This window comes from Lygodium microphyllum, chromosome 7 (assembly GCF_053477565.2).
Source record: "Lygodium microphyllum isolate KBCC chromosome 7, Lygodium_microphyllum_v1.1.10, whole genome shotgun sequence".
NCBI classification, from domain to species: Eukaryota; Viridiplantae; Streptophyta; class Polypodiopsida; order Schizaeales; family Lygodiaceae; genus Lygodium; species Lygodium microphyllum.
This window is the reverse complement of record NC_141141.1, coordinates 22,776,558-22,799,422: the sequence shown is the minus strand read 5'-3', so window position 1 is coordinate 22,799,422 and position 22,865 is coordinate 22,776,558. Positions and strand designations below refer to the sequence as shown.

General features: G+C 43.6%; 1 protein-coding gene and 1 pseudogene across 5 annotated transcripts in view; one reads left to right on the top strand and one right to left on the bottom strand.

The window, feature by feature from the left end:
- Positions 1 to 22,865, top strand: part of LOC148033264 (uncharacterized) — a 147,055-nt gene that overhangs the window by 70,521 nt on the left and 53,669 nt on the right. For 3 of the 5 annotated variants that reach the window (XM_087681151.1, XM_087681150.1, XM_087681149.1), the window contains exons 7-8: positions 2,609 to 2,821; positions 20,300 to 20,352. In XM_087681151.1, coding sequence (XP_087537277.1) covers positions 2,609 to 2,821; positions 20,300 to 20,352 — 266 coding nt within the window. The remainder of the gene's footprint in view (positions 1 to 2,608; positions 2,822 to 20,299; positions 20,353 to 22,865) is intronic. The other 2 variants (XM_087681152.1, XM_087681154.1) reach the window with 1 other exon arrangement.
- LOC148033266 (uncharacterized) lies at positions 8,783 to 13,343 on the bottom strand (annotated as a pseudogene).

Below are 22,865 nucleotides of genomic sequence, written 5' to 3'. Positions count from 1 at the left end.
ATCACAAAGTGTACAGAGGCTGTAGTACATGGCTACATGAGGAGTTTACAAGCTTATGATAAAGACATTTGGGCTAGGCATTACGAGGCAAAAAAAGTCTAGTAAAAATTTGGTTCAAGGACCATCAAGCCCTTGCAGTTTTCAACATTTCTTTTGAATAGATCTTCGATTCATTGTAGGTCTTCTTGTCGATGTAGTCCAGCTTGCTCTTTTTGATCATGTACTTGTTCTTCACTTTGCTCTTTTGGTCCTTTCCTTTATGGTCCTCATGCTCTGCTTCTTTATTGACTTTGCTTGCATTTGTCTTCATGTTCATGTTCCCTTCAAGCAAAGGTGTCATCTTTGAGGTTTATATGATACCAAGGTAGCTGGAGTGTCTTCAAAATCTTTAGATGGAATCATTGATTGCACTTGAGTGTGAGTAGCTCCATTTCCTCCTATAGGTAGAGTAAAAACATCTTCTATGTAATTGAAATGAGCAACAAGAGTAATGTTACTCTTCATTGGAGGTAGCCATATAAAAGTCTTCTTATTTGACATTCCCATGATAGGGTATCAGCTCCAAATGGCTAGCAAGGAGTTGATCTTGAATGGCTTCAAAAATTCTTCAACTGATTGAAGATGACCAGCAACTAAGTTGACTTGCAGTGTGTTTAAAAAACACATGCAGTGATAGCATGAAATCTCACTATTCTTGATGCTTGTCCTTCAGATGAGTGCTTCAAATCTTCAAGGTCTTCCAAATCTTCCTGATTAAATGCTGAAATCTTTGTTGGCACTAAGTGGGACTCAGATCAGATTGGTAGGCATATGATTTGAGTGGCAAGAGAGAGAAAATGAGGAATTTCAAGAGCTTGATGTTGAAATGGCTATGGAGTCTTCTTCTAGGGTTTAGCAGTTGACTAGTTTTTTGATTACATTAGCCGGTAGAGGGAACCATTTAATGAATCCTTTGATGGGGAAAGAGCTCATGAGCCAACCTTCAATTGCCCTATGGTCACAGGGAAGATTGTGGCTTGTGCGCGCAACGACAGCAATACGACCTGATGATGGCGCAGAATAGGTAGCGAGCTGGAATTCACGCAATGCTGGTCTGGAGAGGCAGCAATGTTAGGGTTTGATGTGACAGAGAGAAGCGGCCTGAGTCGAGGGAGATATCTCCAGAGGGAATCTTGCAAAGATATGGCTTCAATGAAGAGATCTAGGGGTTCAAAGGAGGCACGGTGCGGACTTGCCATGGCTGCCACAAGGTGCAAGATGAAAATGAAGTTAAAAATGAAGTCATGCATTTATCTTGAGTTGATCTGAGACTGTGAAGAGCTGGAGGAGCAAAGAGGAGAGTTGAGCCATGCTCGATTGGCTTTGATACCATGTGAAAAGATGCAAGATCTAGAGCATGGCAGGGAGCTATGGTGGATGGAAGAAGAAGAATGAACTCATGATGAACAGAGACACTGGACTTGACTGTTACACAAGTGAATCAGGTTCCAAGATGGAAGCTTGGACTCATAAACACAATCTTATGTATAGATTGACAATGACAAGACACTAAGTGAAAAGAGAAAGCATCATGCTATTGCATTCATCATATATGTGTAAAAGTGGTAGTTAAGTACAACGCTTTATAGTTGTTGGATGGGTAGTAGTTTCCCTTTCTGTGCATATGGGATTCAGTCTACCTGCATGCCCTAAGCCCAGAAGTGCCTCATACAAAGAGGCCATAGCAGGTGTGACTGCAAATATCTCAACAATCCATGCGTGGACGGCTCTGGTACCAAATGTGAGAAATGGCATTGGCTATGAAGGAGAGGGAAACGAGAGAGTGAGAGTAGATAGTGTGAGCTCAACCATAGAGCGTACTTGTTGAACGGAAAAAGATAGAGTGAAAGTACAACTAATGTTTAGGTTAAGGCTTGACCTAACTAGCCTTCTACCAACCAACTAGAGTTAGGTTTATTTACGCTAGAGCCTAGTGTCACTATAATATCCTAAGACACTAGGTGTACACACCCTAATCATGGAAGCATCTTTCTGGATTTCTAGCCCTAACCTCTCCATCAATTCTAAACTCATAATGTATGGCTTCCGAGGTAGCCCCTCCCACCAAGTGTATGGCTTCCCCTATAACATGATGTGAATTTGTTCCATATGCCCATGGTGGGGTAGATGTTACAACACCATACAAAAGAAATTGGGATGAGTAGACGAAACTCTATGTTAGGATAAGGTTTTCATTCATCTTTACACTAGGCCCTATAGTAAAGGATTCTACAGTGAATCATTTAGAGGTATACTTGGATTGTATTCTATTGTGAGAGGGAATTTGCTTGTACCACGTGCTGAAGCCCCATGGCCATGTTGGGCTTTCCCAGATGTGAAATATATCTTTTGTTCTTGCTTTATTTCTCTCTTTCTCGCCCCTACAGATCGTATACAAATTCCCACATAAAAATAGAGATATTTTATAATCTTGCAGTTTCAAGAGGATTTATTAATCGGTTAGGCACATTATGATTTGGCACTGAACTCTACATGATACTGAGTAATATCCTGAAAGTTATTTAGTTCTAGACCTAGTGAGGAATAATGGTTTGTTGAATGTGGACAGGGAAACGGTACAGCAAAAATTTTTGAGGAGGATGATAGGGTTATTACTTTTAGCATGCATGGAGCGAACAATTATCCTTGGCGTACCAAGATGAAGTCAAATTATGACATTGAATTATTGGACAATACTGATGATGAAGCATATCTGTCTGTTTTGTCTGACTGGCTGAACAAATTATTTACCTTCCACAATCCAAGCCTGATTTTTTTCCAGGTTATTGTTAAAATTATACAGTCAGTCAATATTTTCCTTTTTGCATGCACGAGAGTACAATGCATTTGAATTGATTTAGTCAATTTATGAGCTAGCACATTGTGACTGAAGTTTATCAGCCCATGTAGACATGCTATATTCTTTTGTGCATTCAGCATAATTAAATATAATTCATTTGCTTATTCCAAGGTACATATAAACTTTCAGACTTATTTCCTGTTTGGTGATAACCTATATTTTATTGCCAGGGCTTATTAAGGATATTTTGAAGGAATTCCATGGACTGTTGTGCTGACTAAAAAGCATTGTTGGATTTAGGGTTGCAGAAACGCAACCACATAGCTTAGAGAAGAAGCAACTTGAGAGAGCACAACTCAAAGTGTGTTGAGAGGTATCAATAGAGAAGATTTAAAAGACTTAGTATACCCTAAAAGTAAATTGAGAGGTAAATATAGAGGCAAAAAAGTGCCTTGATGGCTGTTCACATAGGTCACTATTCAAATGTGGCAACAAATCCCCCTTGGGAGTGATGCAGTGAACAAGAGCTAGTACTCATGTATAGGGAAGTGCCTTGTGCATTGGATTAGATCAATCCACAAAGGGAAGTAAGCCAAAACCTCTGTGAAAAGCTTCAAACTTCTCAGGATGCAAAGCCATTGTGAAAAGATCTGCAAGGTCTATGTTGGCACATAGGCCAAACTGATCTCTCCTGTAGAGAGTCTCTCCCTAACATAATGATAGTGCACCTCAATATGCTTAGTATGCGCATCGAACATTGGATTCCATGCAATTGCCAATGCGCTTTGATTGTTAGTAAAGATGGTGGTGGCAAATGATTGTCCAACACCCAAATCACCCAAGAGGCATCTGAGCCAAACACACTCAATCATAGCTGTGAAAACTGTTCTCTACTCAGCTTTACAACTAGGGGTGGCCACTGCCATCTGGGCCTTGACAGAGGGCAGCAGGATGAGGGGATAGCTGCCCTGTCGTGGAGGAGGATTCGGGTAGTGGGCCTTCAGGGGAAGACATGGCGAATGGACCTCTATGTTTTCTGGAAGGAGCTCAGAGAGTGGTGCCTTTGGATATGGGAGGGCAAACCACTTGATGAGCTGGAGTGGGATCTAGGAGAGTGGCTATGGCGGCCACTGCAGTCGTCAGGAAGCCACCGCGGTTCGTCGAGTACACTGCTAGGATTGGTAGACACATACTGATGCAGGAGGATATGGATTGGGCGTTGTCATGTTGCAAGCAATGGGCGGAGCACAACATCACGAAGCCATTCCGAGGGACCTTCTGGCACTACCTATGGGATAGCTGGAGGCCGAGGAGGGTATTGTATTTCTTATGGCTAGTGGCACATGGATGCTTGGCGGTGGGAAGTTGGCTTGCCCAGATGCAGAAGGAGGGAGGTTGTAAGCGCTGCACACAGCAGCCCCTGGAAACCCCAAAGCACTGCCTTTGGTCTTGTGAGGTGGCACAGCTCGTGTGGAGAGGAGCATGCCGTATCCTTCGTCGTATAGCACCCAGCCTTGGATATATCTCATGGGGAGCTTTCTTCTAGTAGGTTGTCAACCAGGGCCGTCACCTTCTGTATGAAGCCGGGATGCAGGATACAATATTCATCATTGAGACAAGGTTGTGCGTAGTAGTCGGTTTGGAGGCTCTACCCATCTGCCAGGTACTCGAGTCCACAACAGACCGCTCTGAGGTATGGGAGATCATATGGAGTCTTATTGGATGGCATATCTGGAAGGCGCGGTGTCAAGAGGCTTTTGGCGGAGAGACACTTCCAGTACAAGCGACCTTAGCAGAGCTCTGGACCTCCATCATCCACTCCCTCCGTGGCTGTTGGGAGCAGGTGTAGGGCTCGTCAGGAGCTCCGTTGTCACTTCATGCGTACTTGGGGTGGCTAGGACCTGTTTTTCGTGATGCAAACAGGTAGTCCTAGATGGCGATACACCCACCCCCCCCCCCCCCCCTCCATGGCTTCTTGCTCCCATCCCCTCCAGACCACCTTGAGAGGCTTGTATACATGATGTATTTGTGACTCTGCATCAGCTCTAGCTAGTTTGTTGAGCATGAGCACTCCATTGTAATCAATTTTTTTTTGAGTAATATAATCAGCCACATTTTACTTGCAAAAAAAAAGGGGTGGCCATTGTGGGTTGCTTCTTGCTCAATCATTATATGCATGAGCTGCCAAGCATGAAGCAAAAATGACTTTTGGAAATGCGAGTATCATGACAACCAGTCTAGTCAGAATCTGAAAAGGTGTATGATTTTGGCGGTAATGATTCCCCCTTGGATAAAATAGCTCAAAGTACCGAGTACCACTCAAGTAGTGAAAGATCCGCTTCACTACTTGTCAATGCTCAGTTCCTAGACTTGCTCATCTGCGAGAGTGCAATTGAATGTTAGGTCTCGTAATGCATACATAAATTAAGCATCCAACAGTTTGTTGATAGAGAAAGATATCAAAGTAGTCTTTGGCATCATGAAGGCTCAACTTCAAACCTTTCTCCATAGAAGTAGCTAGAGGCTTGTAGTCTTGAAGACCAAATTTCTCCAATAATGTCTTGACATAATTTGTCTGATACAAAGCAATACCTCCATCACGAGACCCAAATCTAATGATGCAGTGGGCCTTAATCTAATATGTCAAAAGCTAAATTTAACTCAGCCTTAAAATAAAAAATATGTATCTCATTAGGACGAGTGAGTAGCATGCCGTCAACATGAATCACAATGATCAGAGGCACATTACCCTCATGCTTGATATATAATGTGCTTTCAGTTGGACTATTGTGAAAATCACGTCCAATCAAGTATGCATGCATCGTCTCATACCAAGCCCTAGGTGCTTGCTTCAAACAATACAAAGCCCTTTTCAATTTGCACACTTTTCTTTCTTGTCCTTTTTGCACAAAATCACGTGGCTGAAAAACATAGATTTTCTCATGTAGATCACCATTCAAAAATGCAATTTGCATGTCCAATTGATATGCATTCCAATCATTATGAGTTGTTAATGTGTAAATGCTTAAAATAGTTGTTATATGGAAGGAGCAAGGTATCATCAAAATTACTCTTTTGTTGAGCATAAACCTTTGCCACAAGTCTGGCTTTGTAATGATCAGCACTACCATTTGGTTTGTGTTGTAACTTGTAAACCCACTTGGTGCCAGTTGCCTTTTTACAAGGAGGCAAATCACATGACAACCAAGTATCATTTTTCATAATAGCTTTATACACTCAAATTGCAAAGTAGCCATCCAATTTTTTGAATTTTATGCCTCTTTAAAAGACATAGACTCATCCTCATTACATAGACTAGAAATAGCCAACATATAACAATCGGATGCATAAGAGGCAATATGAGAGTTTGAATGAGTACGACTAGCCAACGGTGCATCTAGTATATTGTTATACAATGTTTGCACCAACCATTTTAGTATAGTTCTAAGCTACTCAACCTCTACTCTCTCATCAAGATGAGTGGTCCGATTGTGGCGCTAGGACCAATGGTCCGATTCTCACACTAGGAAAAGTGGTCTGATCCTTTATGGTGGTCCGATTTTCGCAGTCGGATGGTCTGACTCCAGAAATCGGGTGGTCCGATTCTGGGAATCGGACCCAGACAACTTGGTCCGACTGTGCAGATGACAGCTTGCAGGTTGCGCAGATGACTCAAGCTCAACGCCTACTCCATGGAATCATCCAACGCCTTCCAGATAGGTGCAAAACACTACAAGGAAATGCCAGACATACCTGGAATCACTGTGGTGCTCGAATCGAACGGTACTCTAGAATTTGTGCCCCTATTTCCCTGTTTCCAGCAGCAGCAGAACCCTTTCTGTTTTCCTTCTTTTTCCTATCCTAATCTTAACCTAATGCAACAAAAATCATAAACAGAGATGGAGATGGACGGTCCTACTCTAATATTCAACAACAGATCAAAATACTTACTTGCTCCAAGGATTAAAACCTCCTAATCTCCTGACTATCTCGAGCACCGGTTCGGGCTGCAAACCCTACTTCTATGCTCGATTCGATGTGCGCGGTGCTTAATGCTCGATTCCATTGGTCCCGGCAACGGAACCAAAATGAAGGGGAGCTACGGAGCTCTACCCCGAGACCTACGGACCGCTTATTGATCAAGCATTTCAAGCCGAGCGGTCATGGCTACCTCTCACATAGCCGACGTGCAATGCCTACCTTACGGGTATAGTGAGCTTACCTTGATACTCGATCGAGTTCCTTCCTCTCTCTTGCACTTCAGTAGCTCCATGATCCTTGTGGCAAGCTCAAGTCCTCTCCGTCAAGCTCCATCCTCAATAGCCGCGCGAGAAAAGAGAAGAGAAGAGAAGAAGAGAAGATGAAGAGAGAAGATGGGGAGCTTCTTCTCCACAATCCCTCACTCTCACACACTTACTCCCTTAATCCCTCACTCAAGCACAAGCAAGAAGGCAAGAAACAAGAGAAGAAGAAGAAGAAGCTTTGGCCACACACAAAAATGAGCTTCTCATTCACTTTTCAACTTTATATACAAAACCCTAAATTCCTTTTGGGCGGTCATCTCCTTATCCCCTTTTTTACATAGCCGGCCGTGGCCTAGGCCCTTTGTCCCATTGTCCTCCTATCTTCCTAGCTTCCTTCCTATCGCCCATCTACCTTTACAAATTGCATGGGTGAGAGCCCGGCACTCCTTAAATTAAATCATGATGCGCTTGCTCTCTTTTACAAAAGTATTGACTTGCGCTTTTCCTTGTGTGTCTTTCTCCCTTATTTGGGACTTTTTTGCGCTTCTTGTGTTTCTAGATTTTCCTTGTGCACCTTTGTCTTCCGTTTTACTTTTCCTTCGCCTTTTTCTTCTGCTTTAGCTTTTCCAAAATTTCCACCTTGTTCGTCTGACGGTTAACAATAGTTTTACTAGGTGAAACTTTCAATGCAACTCAATTTTAAGGTGTAAACTTTCAAATAAATAAAAGTTTTACATTTCACCTTGTTACTTTTGCCTTGCTATTGTACCTCATAGCTTGTACACTTGTCCACTGCATGCTTAGTGTCAAATCCTTCACTACTTATGCAATGATTACCATACTAAGAGTTAGGATAGTAGAATTAAAGTTCATTTAAATTAAAAACCTTCATGAAGTTCAAACATATCATTAAGTTTGTTTCTCATTTTGATAACATATCCCCCTCTTGAAACATTGCAAGCGACCCCAATTGCACATAGTTAAGCTCCAACATGGTGTACAAAATGAGCAACATATCTTTTCAAGGAACCAGACATACTGCCGTTAGTGCATGTTTTTCAGCAACCAAGTATACTACCTTACTGCATGTATTGTTAACGTATAATTGTTCATACATATTGCAAGTAACCAACATGCTCTTGTTACTTCATGTACTATCAATGTATAATTATCTATATAGGTTTCAAAGTAACTAGATACATTGTTGTTACTCCATGTTGTAGTAATGAACATTTTTTTTTTCAAGATGGTAGTTACTACACTGTATACAATCAATCACAATTATGCAAATCCACAACTATCAAAATGATACTCATTGCACTAGTAAATAACCAAACATAACTATAGAAACAAAAGTGCCTAGTAGACTAGTCATAGAAGCACTCGTATGGAATCTAAAAGATCTCCAAACAGTCTCTAGAGTCATCGAGATACATGAGCATATTTGCATCAAGGAAGTAGAAACACCACCCCCATCTCGAGCATCATGTAATGCTCCAAATTTGTGCTTTGTTGAGCTTGACTTAGCTCAGGCCCGTTCCAATCAAAAGCATCGAGAAAAATTTGTAATAAATGAGGTGATTTTATTAAATTTTTATTTTCCATCCATTTTGCATCAAGTAATGCATAGTTGTGAAACTTTACTAAATAGTGACTAGAGACTTTTAGCCTTGACCTTTCCTTTCTTATGTGCCAATATTCACTGAAGAACCAAGATTTCATCAAGTTCCTCAAACTCTGGTTGCATCTCATTACTGATATTCTTAGGCACATCACCATGGAAAGGCATAAGAAGACTCGCATAAAAAGCATTGTGAATTTTCCAATGATAAGGTAGCTTCAATCTGTAAGCCATCTCATTGATCCTTTGCAACACTTGGAAAGGTCCATAATACCTTATGTTGAGTTTAAGAAAAAAATACTCTTTACTGTTTATTTTCTTTAACTTGGCCACACTTGGAAAGGCCCATAATACCTCATGTTGAGTTTAGGAAAAAAACACTATTTACCCTTTATATTCTTTAACTTGGCCTTTTCAAAGCATAACAAGATCCAATCACCCTCTGCAAATGCCAAAGCATTGCGGTGATAGTCAACTGCTTTTTTTTTACCTTTTTTTGAGTCATTTGGAGAGCTATCTTTGCTTTAGTATTAGCTTATCCATACTCTCGATATACTTGTCAGTCTCAAAGATCTTATTCTTTGTATGCAAAATGGGTCGGACTTTCTTCTCCCCTTCAACAATCTCAAATGGTGTCTAATTGGTGGAACTATGCACTATGTTGTGATAAGAAATTCCACAAGAGATAAAAACTTTTTCCATTTGGTTTATGCTGAGATACATACCATTTTGGAAGATCTAAGATAGTAGCATTTGCCTTTTTAGACAGTTCTTTTGTTTGTGGGCAAAAAGAAGATGAGAACTTTAGGGTTACCCATAGTTGTTAGGTACGAAAGGTACGATATGATAAACTATGGTACTAATTGGTACCTTATGTTTTAATAAGGTACGGTATGATATTAGTACGAAAAAAATTAAGATGATTTTTTAAATAACAAAAATCATACAATGCAGTGACGCATGTAAGATTGATCATTGTCAATGCTAAAGTCTAAATTGTAAAGTATAAAGTTTAAACTTCAAAGTTCAAAGTTTAAAAGTTAAAACAACAAATTTTAAATGTTATGGTTAAGTGTTTAAACTTTACCTGCTTTGGACTATCCATGCTCATAATAGCCCTCATCATGCGTAAGTTAGTGTGGCAATAGACTAGCCGCTCTAACTGTCGTGTGCTAAGCCGATTGCGAATCTTTGTGTGAATGAGAGAATAGGCTCTCTAGTTTCTCTCACATGCGCCCAAAGAGCAATCTTGGGCAAGGACCCTCATGGCTAAGGGTTGAACAATCTCCGGTGCGTATCCAAAGTTTTGCCACCAAAATAAAGGCTTCACTAGTAACTCTCTCCTCCAACAAGTGGGAGAAGCAAAAGCCACATGCCCTCTCTGATCTGCATAGCATCCTGGCTTCTCTAGCATTGCATTGTGGTCATCCACAGGGACCACACGAGTCAAATAAGCAAGCTGGTTTGAACGGAACTCTATCATCCATGACCGCCGGTGACTTGTAGGCCGGATGTACCAATGCAGCAAAACCATGGATAGGATTATGCATCCACGCCCATCTCCTCTCTGCTATCTCTAAAACATGTGCACTCTGTGTCTCTGTGTGTCAAAAGATGATGTACTAGCGAGACAGTAGGGTTTGCGGGGAGGAATACGGAGTGAACTCGGCAAACATGGAGAAGAGAAGAGAAGAGAGACGAAACTCTGATGAATGGAATGATGAAGATTTGAATCATGGAGTGAATGTGATACAAGGGAACAAGGGTGCCGTAGCACAAGGAAGATAATGAAGACAGCCACGAACCACGAACCGCAATGTCCTCCTTAAGGGGTGTGAGGGTAGTGGAGAGGCTGGAGAGAAGAGGCGACTGACTGAATGAATCAACTGTGAGGAATGAATGAGAGAGTGGCCTATAAATAGGCATAGTTAGTCTAGGATGGTGCCCCTTTTTGGGGTTGCAAACCCTAAACGAAAAACACAAAAACGCAAAAAACGCAAATTGCAGGTGAAGGGTGAAGGGTGAAGGGCTTCTCAACATCCCCTCTCAGGCCAAAGAGGAACAAGAGGAGTGAGGTGGAGATGCAATGCTACATGCTAAAGAATGCTCATGTTGCAGGTGCCACTTGGATAGTGTCCCTCGTGGGGAAATTGTTCACTTGCCCAAGCGCCCTAGTACATAGATGATGAAATCATGCAATGCATAGGAGAAATGTCGGACTTTGTGTGGTGCCGAGAACCATAAGGATATGCCCGTACTCGATCTCAGGAGGTGGCTCCATGCTAACCAAGTGACCAAGGCAAGAAGAAATAGAGGACCCCTAAGATCCAAGATTTCCACCGGAAAGGAAACCTGCAGTAAAGAACAGTAGCTAGAGTGAATTGGAGAACCCAAAACTCAACCTCGGGAGAGAAGCCACTAGCTCCGTGCATCCATGCTGGAAGGAATACGAAGGCCACGTCACTAAGTTGCGGTTGAACCTCCGAGGTCCCGATCTAGATGGTACCTGAAGATCTTGGGTATTAGTAGAAGAGGTGATTGGTCGAAGACAGCCACCCCAAGAAAGTAGAGGATGGGTGAAGAACTTCATTTGGAGTAGGTTCCCCCTCTGAGGTGGGAGGTGGAGGGCCCGCCGCTGAAGTTGAAGAAGAAGCAGATGCCCCCTCTGAGGGCAAAGAAATAACATCCCCCTCTAAATCCCCCTCTGAAGTAGATAGGGAATCCAAAAACTCATGGATCACAGACTCCAAAATGTCTGATGACAAAGGAAGTGTAGCCGGTCGTGCTGAAGAAGGTATCTGGGGTGCCGAAGAGCTCCTAGAGGTAGCCTCTCGACCTTGAATAATTGAGGGTGGGAAAGGCTGGGGCTCAGAATGAGCAAGAGGTGGGCAACAGCCGCTGTCTCTCAGTGGAGCAGATTGGGTAGCCAAAGAAGAGGAAGGAGTTGAATAGCCACTGGCTCTTGAAGGAGCAGACTGACGAGGAGACGGTATTAAACAATCACCGTCTCTTGATGGAGCGGACTGCAGATCCGTAGGTCGTGGAAGCCACTGTACCTGAAAATAAGAGACTGCCGCTGGCATTGCGACGATCTCCAGGAGATCGTAGTGCCAATCGATCCTCCATGTGCTCGAAAGGACTTAGTGCGCATTGGATGCGTCTTATTGCCTTGAGTATAGTACTCTGATAGCCGATGCAGAATAATCTCTGTGGCCTAGAAAGGAGAGGTGGCACAAGGAGTGTGTGGTGGAAGACGCATATACTCCGGGGGGGTTTGGAGCAAGGGTCGAAGTCGGCAAGCATTGGTGGTGTGTCCGGTGATGCCACAGTTGGAGCACCCAGTAGTTTAGTCATCTGTTGTTGGTGAAGAAGCCATGGATACCTATGTGCCAGTGTGCTATGCTCACGATACATCACAAGCACCTTTACCTTTACCGTGAAGAATGTGACAATTGATGTAGATTTGTGGACCACCCTCTTTACCCACTTGAGCTTCCCAATGTCCTCCATGCGCAAGTTCAAACAATGACTTGCACATGGAGTCCATACAATCATAGGGAACTCGGCCTCAAGCAGATGGCCCATGTGCCGACAATTCGATGCATTGTCGGTAACAACTTGCACCCCATTTGAGGGGCCCACCTACAACCACAATTTACAAATTACAAGTTATGTATAAATCAAATTTCAATTATGAGTCATGATATTATCATAATGAAGGAAAGTGAAACAAATTTAAAATGCAAATTGCAATGTATACCTCAATGATAGCTTGTCAAATGTGGCGGTAGATAAATGTACCCGTCGTTTTTTTCCCCCTCTTGCCGGTATTGACGGCCCGCAAAAAGTAAGTGTTGAGTGGACATGAGACGAGTATGTTGATGATGCCCTGTTTCTTACGATCACTCCATCCGTTGGTGAGAATGGAGCAACCATATTTTATCCATGCGGCCCGAATAGGATCAAGGGCTCTATCAATCCTCTCCTTCTCTTTATCAATCTTTCTGGTCCTCATGTCATTGTATGTGACACGGATCCATCCTTTACATGGACCCACATTGGTGATAGCTTTTACCATCTCCTTCCATTGCTCTTGCTTTAGGACATTGAATGCAAGTTTGCACTCAATCACTGTGCGTGCAATTTCAATGTCCGCAAGTCGTTGCCTTTCTCTAAGAAAGGCAACCGATCCATGCACATGACCGGGAGCTTGAGAGAGAGATGATTGTCTCTTCGGCACCGCATGAGCCTCCACTCTTTGTCTTTTATTGGAGCCAGATGCGGATGTGGAGCCCCCACCACCAATGGTAAAGGCCTCTACTGCATCTGTTAAAGATATGCTCACATTGGATGCTTCCTTGTTAGTAGGCATAGGAGTTGGTGCCGATAAGCCACTTCCTCCTCTTGTGGATCCCCCTCTCATTTTGGCGAGAATCTCCTCCGCAATGTTTCGAGGGATCTCCTTGTATGGAGCAATGTGCCCCCCCGTCTTGGAAAGATGTTGGAGAAGCCGAGTTGCACCGCTTGTATAGTGCTTCCCGCAATACTTGCATGTCCAATGGTGGGAGTTGGACTTCTTTGTGTCCCTCTCCACATGGATTGCATGCAAATTGAAGGCCTCATGCTTCTCATAAGTCATGGTGCCGATGACGAATAAAGAGGCCCGAGAGAGAGAGAGAGAGAGAGAGAGAGAGAGAGAGAGAGAGAGAGAGATGAGTCTCGACTCTTGAAAGTTGAGTCTTGAAAGTTGAAAGGGAGGGAGACTTGAGAGGCCCGAGGGTTGGGGTAAAGTTGAAAGAGCAAGAGTAAGAGAGAGGGGATGGGAGATGAGAATGGCAAATGCTTTGATAGGGCGCGGGATAGAGGGGATGGAAGATGAGATTTGAGCAAACCAAATGCTTTGATAGGGTGTCGGAAAGAGGGGATGGGAGGTGAGATTCGAGAATGACAAATCACAAGTCCATTCAAGAATCAAGATCCAAGAGAGGAAGATGAGAATGTAAGTCACAAGTGCTTGCTCAATTGGTGTGGAAGCATGGAGGAGAGGAGCATCTTTTGTAGATGAGAGAAGGATCAAAGTTCAAACAGTCAAAGAGGGGTCAATGGTCAAAGAGAGGGTTGCCAGCTAGAAGGAATCCAAAGAGGGCTGGGGAGGGGAGTGCATGGCTGAAAAAGGGGGTGGAGTGAGGTATCCAAGGCTTGCCACCCCCTAAAAAGTGCCACGCAGGCAGGCGGAGTAAAAGCGGGGGTTGAGGAAACGTGTGACGCGGGACATAGGACGTGCAGGCGACGTGGCCTAAACAGGTGCAAAATCACATACGAATTTGTATGGATACATATCGTACGATACCGTATAAAACGTACCGTACGAACCTATCCGTATGACGTATGGAGGCAACTATGTTAGGGTTGTACCTATAGTTTCAAAAACTTATCTCCAAAGAGACTTGTCATGCGAGGATCTCTATCACTCACAATAGAGTGTGGCATACCATGATATTTAAAGATGTATTTATGAACAATCTTGCCATATGATCCATAGTTATCTTTTTCCTCACGAGAATGAAATGAGCATGTTTGCTAGACTTGCAAATAATGGTCCATATACCATTATTCCTTGTAGGTGTCTTAGGAAGATTAAAGATGAAATCTATGGCCATGTTGTTCCATAGTCTATTAGGAATAAACAAGGTGAAACACGCCTTTCTCCTTGGATAGGGTAGTAAATAACTTGATTAAGCACTAATTACAGCAAGTATAAAATTCACATAAACTGAAATTGGCCCCAAAACTGGAGCCCCTTGGTTTGCTTGGGGATTGGTCTTCACCCTTGTCCTTGACAGGCTAATTTAACCCCAAATCTAATATTTGCTGGTTAGTCTCTTAAATCTTCTTGAAATTTTTCAATTTCAACTATTGGAATTTAAGTTCTAGGCTCTGAATTTTGAGCATGCATCTCGAGGTGACTGTTGAACCCTAATTTTTACTGTAAATTAGGCTTTGCAATAAAGATTGACTGATATTTCTTTCTATGATTGCTCAAATAGTTGGAAAATGTTGAGATAACTTGAGAGATGGTTGGGGGATGAGAGAGTGTGCTATAGAGAGAGAAATTTTAGAGTTTTATCACGAGAAACACAAAAAAGCTATTGTTGTCGTGCTCAAACAACCACGGAAGTTGCCACCTACAACTTAGGATCACCAAAAAGACTGCTGTTTCCTCTTGTATGTTGTTATCTGCACTAGAAGGACCTTGGGCTTCTGTCACTTGCTCCTGGAGGGCTCCAAATTACTGTCACATGCTATAGGACTCCTCTCCTTGCTCTCTAATAGTCTTCTTCTCTCTCACAATGGCTCGAATAGACTTTCACCATCCCCTAAAAACGTTTTTCTCACTTGCATGGATAAGTTTTGTCAAGTGGCAACCTTCTAATTTCAATTTTCAGCATTATTCAGCTTATTAAATTAATGTTCAGAATATTAATTATAAAAATAAATTTAATAATTATTTGATTACCAATACATTGATATCACTTAGTTCTTGTTTTTGAAATGAAAGAAGAGTTTGAGGAGTATGGGCTGTAATGAATTTACAGATTTGCCATCCTATAAAGCAACAATAAAAAAAGAGGAAATATGGGGGTATTTGATGGTGTTGGAGTGGAGGATAATAATGTAGATGGATAGGGCCAATGGTAGAGGCTATCTTCGATTGTTGTATATGCGCTTACAACAAAGGTAATTGATGTAGAATGAAGAAAAACTAATTTTCTTTATAGGGAAAGAGGAGAGCTATTGCAAAAAGGAAAAGTGGAGTAGCACAAGTGTCTAGCCACATATCATGAGGTGTGACAAGTGGTAGCAGACTTGAAAGCTTGTGTCACAAGTATCCTAACACTTTTCTCTTCTCTCTGGCCTTCTTTTTTGGGCGTTCAGTATTGTCAAGAATAGAAACAACCAAATGTAGTAAGCACTACCAAAACACAAAACTCACTATTTTTAGAATGTCATCGCTATGTTTTAGGACTAGCATTTTTAGACCAATCCAAGGCTTCTAAAATTTAGGGACTCATATGGATACGATAAGGGCCACGATAGGATTCGAGTCTTGGATATTGTCTTCATCTCATCTAACTCGTGATGATATGCTATAGACACTGCATAAACATGTGGTTTCCCAGAGAATGCATCAGCCACAACATTATTTTTACCCTCCGTATGCATTATCTGAAAGTGAAACATGGATAAAACATTGGGCCATCGTATATACTTCTCAAACAGCTTAGTCTCTGTGAGAAAATATCATGGAGTTTGATAATATGTATGTACAATAAAATCAGCCCCTAGTAAGTAGTGTTTCCATGTAGAAAGAGCATGAATTACAGCAAGCAACTCTTTCTCATAAACTTGGAAATTTTTCTTAGCACCTTGTAAAATTCTACTCTCATATGCCACAACATGGCCTTCTTGCATTAGGATTGCACCAATGCTGTTCCCACATTCATCACATTGAACAAAAAAAGCTTTTTGGGAGATCTAGCAAGATCAATGCTAGATCCAAAGTAAGCTTTTCTTTAGCTTATTGAATGTTGCAATGTCCTAATCAGCCCATGTGAATGAAACTCCCTTCTTCTGCAATGCATAAAGGGCTGAAGCAATATCAGTAAAGCCAGCACAAACCTTCTATAGTACGAACACAACCCCAAAAATCTGCATATATCATGCAAGGTTCTCAAATGAAGCCAGCTGCGTATGGCTTCCACTCTTGTAGGATTCATTCTAACACCATCCTTTGAGACAGTATGCCGGAAGAAGTGAATCCATGACACAAAGAGTTCATTTTTTTTGCATTAATAACCAGCTTCTGTTTTTTGAGTTCCTCAAACAAAGAAGTCAAATGCATCTAATGTTTTCCCGCATTCTTCGAGTAGACTATGATGTCATAAAAGAATGGGAGATGGAGCATACATGGGAGATATTGAGTCAAGAGTTTGACATGATTGACCTCAGTTTTTCTCCACTCCTTCTTTGGTCTTGAGGTTTGTCAGCTACCTCAGGGCATCTTTATTCTCAACACAAGTATATCTCCGAGCTTTTGATGGACTTTCGCATAGCTTCTTGTAAGCATATCTCTTGCTCCATGCACCTCAAGTCCGAACTTTCTTCAACAAGCAACCCCCTTTCAGATGCTACGCGCTATTGGTTCCTCATTGGCTCTCTCATATGGTTCTGGCCTGAAATTTCCTGCGTGGTAGCTTTGTTCCCTTCTCTTACGGAGACATCCCTTTCTCTTACGGAGACATCCCTTTCGGCTCACTAGCAAGGCACTCTCTTTGTGCCTTGCGGTATCTTTAGGGAACTTGATCTTCTAGGATCTTGTATTGAGACAGGGCCACTCTTACATCTTCACGAGACCATTGTCTTAGGTTTCCATGCTTCATTGTATGGATATCCTTGGCCTTCAGCCATTCTGAGGATCTAAGAGGGGATGTTAGTGTTTCATATATATTATGCTGGTCATCTCTTGGTTGTGAGTTCTATCAAAGTCTAATGGAGATAGAGGAGCTCTAGCAGCTTTCTGTGCATTTGCATTTCAGTTTCCAGCGGATCAGTTAGTTTGCAGCTGTTTTCAAATGGTCCAGGTGGAGTGCATTGCATTTTTGCCATGTGCTAGGCTGGGTGGCTGGTTTACAGCAGGTCAGCCAGGTTTTTCTCCTATTTTGGCAGCTGGTTGGCAAGGTGTGGGGTTGATCAGCTATTCATAGTTCTGTCCACAGCCTGCCTGCACATTGCTTCTTAGTCCTCTTCACTATTTTCTTTCAGCCTGCTGTTCTAGCACACTTCTGCCCAATCCAGCACCCTGCCCTCATTGATGCATACTAGTAGCGTGCAAGAGCTGATCAGTGCAGCCTTGTATTCAGCTTTCATTCTCAGATCAATACAGTTTTGTTCCTTCATTTTCTGCATTTATACGCCCAAGATACATGGATGTACACCTGTCCCATGGGGTCCGAAGTGCCATTGGGAAACTTTGTACGCCATCACACCAGCTATGATTGAGACAGGCAGATACAGAGTGGACCCTCTCCCCCCCAGAGGACAGGATTTGCCAACTCTGTCAGCTAGAGCCAGAAACAAGAGAACATTACATGCGTAGATGCCCAGTGTATTTTGAGATCAGGGGCCGCTTCCACTATCTCTTCAAGGAGGGATTCGGGCCACTCTCCCAAACACTAGACTTCCCTGACCAGAAATGCCTCAGGCTTTTCCTCCTGGAGCTACGCCGACATAGAGACCACCTTCTACGGGGCCGGGACCAAACAGCCGGGAACACACAGCAACACACCCTTAAAGATTTCTATAGACCCTCGGCCACCCCCTCTACAACGAGGACTGCAGCCAACCGACCAATGGCCCCACCCCGAGGAGTCACCTTGGATAGAGCTACAGAGAGTGGCAGAGCTCGCCGCCCACACCCAGCAGGCCCATGCCCCCGCAGGAGACATCATCTACAGATACAGCGGGTACTACAGTGCCACCGGGGAGCCATACCTCACTGCTTCAGCCTCTCCATGCTAGACAGGCCCATGCGGGGCATCTTAAGATGACCACGCTCCATGAGCAGTTCCACACTGCCCTTGAGGTGCATCTAGATTGTATTGAGTATGTATACCATTTTGTACCTACTCACCTAGTTCACCATAACACTAGATAGTAGCTTTATTGGGACTTGGAAAACTTCCCAGACATTTTGTATGTAACCTTTTGGTCTCATAGGCCAACTCGGCCTTTTGTAGACGTTAATATAACTTTCTCTCTCTCTCTCTCTCTCTCTCTCTCTCTCTCTCGTCTTCTCTATGTTCATAATTCTCTTTCATTGCGCTCTCTCTAAATAGGCCTTGGCTTCGAAAAATAGCGTACAAATGTCAATAACCCCTCTTTGGGCACAGGCTTACCCCTTGGGCCTCTTGTCATCTAGTGCATGTATGTATGCACTACAAGCAAATACTAGAACATAGGAATAGAAGGGCAAGAGCCAGGGAATGCCTCGAAGGAGTCCTTTTTAGGGATCATGGCTGTCGGGCATTGGCTCAAAAGATGTACCTGATTGCTTCTAACCATAGGTGCTAGGGTAGCTCAGTCGTAAACAATAGGATTGTGCTCTATTTATAACTGTTCAGTTTCTATACTCCACGGCTCCATTTTGGCAAGAGGAGTTGGTAGAGGTGAGATAATGCTGAATGTCCAGCTTATGTAAGAACTCCATAAATTCGTGGCAGATGAACTTAGTACGGTTATCACTTCTTGTTGTCCCTATACCGACTCCCATCTGAGTTTGGACCAACTGCAACCAAAGAAGAGAAGTAGGTGAAGGCTTGGAATTTTTCCTTGAGAAAATACATCCACAATGAGAAAGAAATATTGTGATCCATTTAGTGATGGTGTGAATCGTTTACCTCTTCAGTCAAGGTGAATCGACCCTTAGTGGTTGCTTGGCTCTTTAAATTAAATGCTATGGAAATGGTGCGCGGTGTTGTTCCCCAATCGATAGGCTCACATGTATTTAGCTAGTTTTAGATGTTGAAGACCTTCAACCAACTAATATTGTGATAAATTATAAAGAGAAACATAGCTAAGATGACCTAGCCTAAAATGCCAAGGCACTCCTCATTTGAAGGTGACTTGGCCACAGCCAAGCCCAACTTGGAGATTTCAATGTTTGGCTGGGGAGAGACTGGGCCATCAGATAGAGGCCATTAGGTTGTACTTTGCCTCGAGCTATCAGTAGACTGGTCTTGTCATCAATTACTTCATCCTTAGTTGTAGTAAAGAAGACAACTCTCCCCATGAGGCAACGTTGATGGGACAGAAAGTAGATTCATCCCAAGCTAGGGATGGACAGATTTGATGCTTGGAAACATAAAACAACATTGTAATTGCCGTGGAATTTCTCAGCATGGAATGCTTTGTCTTCAAATTTACAGGCATATTTTACTGCTCTTTAGCATATCAATAAGCCCAAAAATTGGTGGAAAACAAATATTGGAAGAATGTGGTGAGGCAAATTTCCTTCAAAAGAAACAGGTATTTCTATAGAGATGTTTCATTGGAGGCTTGCAGTTGGAGAAAAAATTGGCTAAGCAAAGAATTGCCTCACCTCATTTGAGATGTTTACAACCTACAGAGGCTGTACAATGCTTACTTTGCCATTCCAGAAAATCAGTTTCTTTGGATAAACTGGAGTTTCCTTCCCAAAGGTTTAGGCTCTAGGGTCTGGGCTGGTGGCAGATTTTTTTCCAAATTATCATAGTATTCCAAGTTCTTCAGTTGCATTAGATAATGGGCACTTCACACAAATGAAAAGCAATGGATCATGCATTCCATGGGGCCCCGTCTTTTGATGCCTATTTAGATGCCATATTTCTATCCGTATGTAATAGTTGCTATATTATTGATATGCACATCTCAGATGGGTTATTTTGACTTATGTTTCTGAGTTTTGAACAATCCTTGCTTTGAGGACTATTCCATTTGTTATTGATGAGAGTGTATTGTTAGAACAGAAATTGAGTGAATATATTTACTGGTTTACAGGCAGGAGTCGATGCACTTTGTGAAGATACATTTGGCAGACTATCTATGACAAGGTATGGCTTGCAATTGTACTTCTTTCTCTGCAACTTGTAATTGGCATGCAGTGGTTTTCACCTAAAGTTGATGGTTCTAGAAGCCTTTTATGTGTTAAGAGTGGATGGCATGATGACGTCTCTCTGTGCTGAAAGCTTGCAACGTTACCAGACCAGCATGATATAGAGCTTCTGAAAGGAGTACCATGCTGCAATCTCACTAAATCATCAAAGGCTGCATGTCAGCAAGTTTTGTTCCATCAGTAAAGTGTACTGTGGAAGTTACATACATACAGTTAATGCATGGGTGCTTGCCCATTTCCTATCTTTGCAATTGTTAGGGCTGTAAGTGCATATTTCCATCTGCAAAGCAACCAAAATTCAAAATTTTAAAAAGGGGCTTAAAAGGTTATCGAGCAACGTAAATGTACTATCAATATGCCCAACTCATCTACTTGTTGAAAAAACTCCTGCCCGTCACATTGCCTACTACCCCCTGCAGCAACTCTCCCCCCCTCCGGTAGCATTGCAGCGTGGTAGGTAGGTTCTCAGCAGGGACGCACAATGGAAACCTCTGGTCAGACGCCGGCGCATTCTACGAGTGCCCCCCAGTCAAATACCTTGCATATCATCCTCTTTGAGGAACAACTCTTAGCTGCCCGAGCCATAGAGCTGGAGTTGAAAGAAACAATGATCTTTGGTCAGCTCGTTGAACACTCCCCATCGAGGGCTTAGTTGCGGGATTGGCTCCACTCCACGTTGCACATTGGCATAGCGCAGATTGTGGAGGCAGTCCTCATGGGCCAAGGGATCTTCATGGTTCGACTCACCTCTGCAGATGCAGCTCATGAGTTAGTGGAAAGTGCACCCTATGCCTCCACGAAGGGGGTCATTTACATGGTCCCCTGGTATAGCAGCTTCACAGTGGAGACATTTGTGCTCCATAATAGATTTCTCAGACATCCAATCACTCTACCTTTCTCTGGACTGGCGGTAGAGTACCACCAATTAGTGGAGGACTTTGGATGGCTCTTTGGCACAGTTCTTCCTCCCTCCTTTGCGGATGCAATGACAACTGCAGGAGTCCCAAAGGTACGAGTGGCTGTGAAAGACACAAAGAGTATACCAAAGTTCCTGGAGATTGAGGCAGGAGGTCACTCCTTTAGGCAACAGGTCATTGTGATTAGGCAACCAAGGCTATGCCTATGCTGCCACGACTTTGGGTATCAGGTAGCAGATTGCACGCATTTCGGAGCCAAGGCGGTTCTGCCAACAAGCCCGTAGGTGGATGCTGACGGCTTCACACGGGTCCAAAGACGACAACGAGGGAGACGGCAAGGGGGGCCACAGCCAGCTCCTCAGAAGCAGCCTTGATAGCAGGGAGTAGGAGGGTGAGTGACGCCCCCTCGGCAAAGCACTCCGCAGCCCCCCTACTTGCCCCACCCGACAGGACCGCAATTCCCCACATCCACCACCCGTGCCAGAGACTACCTTACGTGAGAGCCCACAGCCCCCACCCCTCCCTCCCCCACCTCCCATGGCCCCCCCACTGCTGACCCTGGCCCACAGCCCCCCCTTCTAGGGCCACCAGCTCCCCCCCACAGCCACCACGTATCTCTGACCATCCCACCATCCCTCGATCCTCTTCCCCCCCACCACCTCGCTTGCCGAGCACCCCCCCTAATCCGCACCTGTTTCAGGTGATCCCCCCCAGACCCACCCCCCCTCCTCCCACAGGAGGTGATGAGCCACACATGCCTTCATCCTCCTCGCACCAACAATCTTTCCCCTCCCACACAGTTACCAGCTCATCTGCACCTGTCGCCCGTCACACTTTTCTGAGACAGGTGCACCTGTTACCACGGGAGTTCTTTTGCAGTGGTCCGTGGTCGTACCTCAGAGTTGCGGAGTGTGAAGAGTTTCCACTACCTCTAGAGGTGGGAATCTTTGTGGTTCATAAGTCAAGGAGGGGCAAGGTTCATCTACTGGCACCATTGGATGGACCAAACTATGCTTTTTGCCTTCAGTCCTCTTGCTCAAGGGATTGGACGACGACACAGATAGAGGAGGAGGTGAAGAGTCAGGTGGCAGACCACATCTCCCAGTGGATGGGAAAGGAAGGACTAGTACTTTTTGCACAGTAGTGGCCTGGTTGCATGATGAACATTAACTGGTGGGTTGGTGCCGAGGTCCCACACTTCAACATTATCTTTTGAGTTCCCTCCACAGTGGAGAGATCCGAGGGATGTGATTGAGTGGCCCCTAGCACAGGCGGCCCGTTTCTAACAGTGTACAGAGTCACGACTCTCAGCATAGCTGATACATGCATTGGTAGTACAACCTTGAGCATCTACACCCCTATGGTCCTCCATTTGAGGGTCATCATGGGGGATTGGAGTTCACTGTCCAAGCATGCGGCAAAGCGTACTTGCATGCCCCATAGTTTTTCCTCCTCATAAGCAGCTTCCACACCGAATGGATGTCTGCTCGGTCATTCACAGGTTTTCCCATGAGCCTACACATTGCATCCTGGA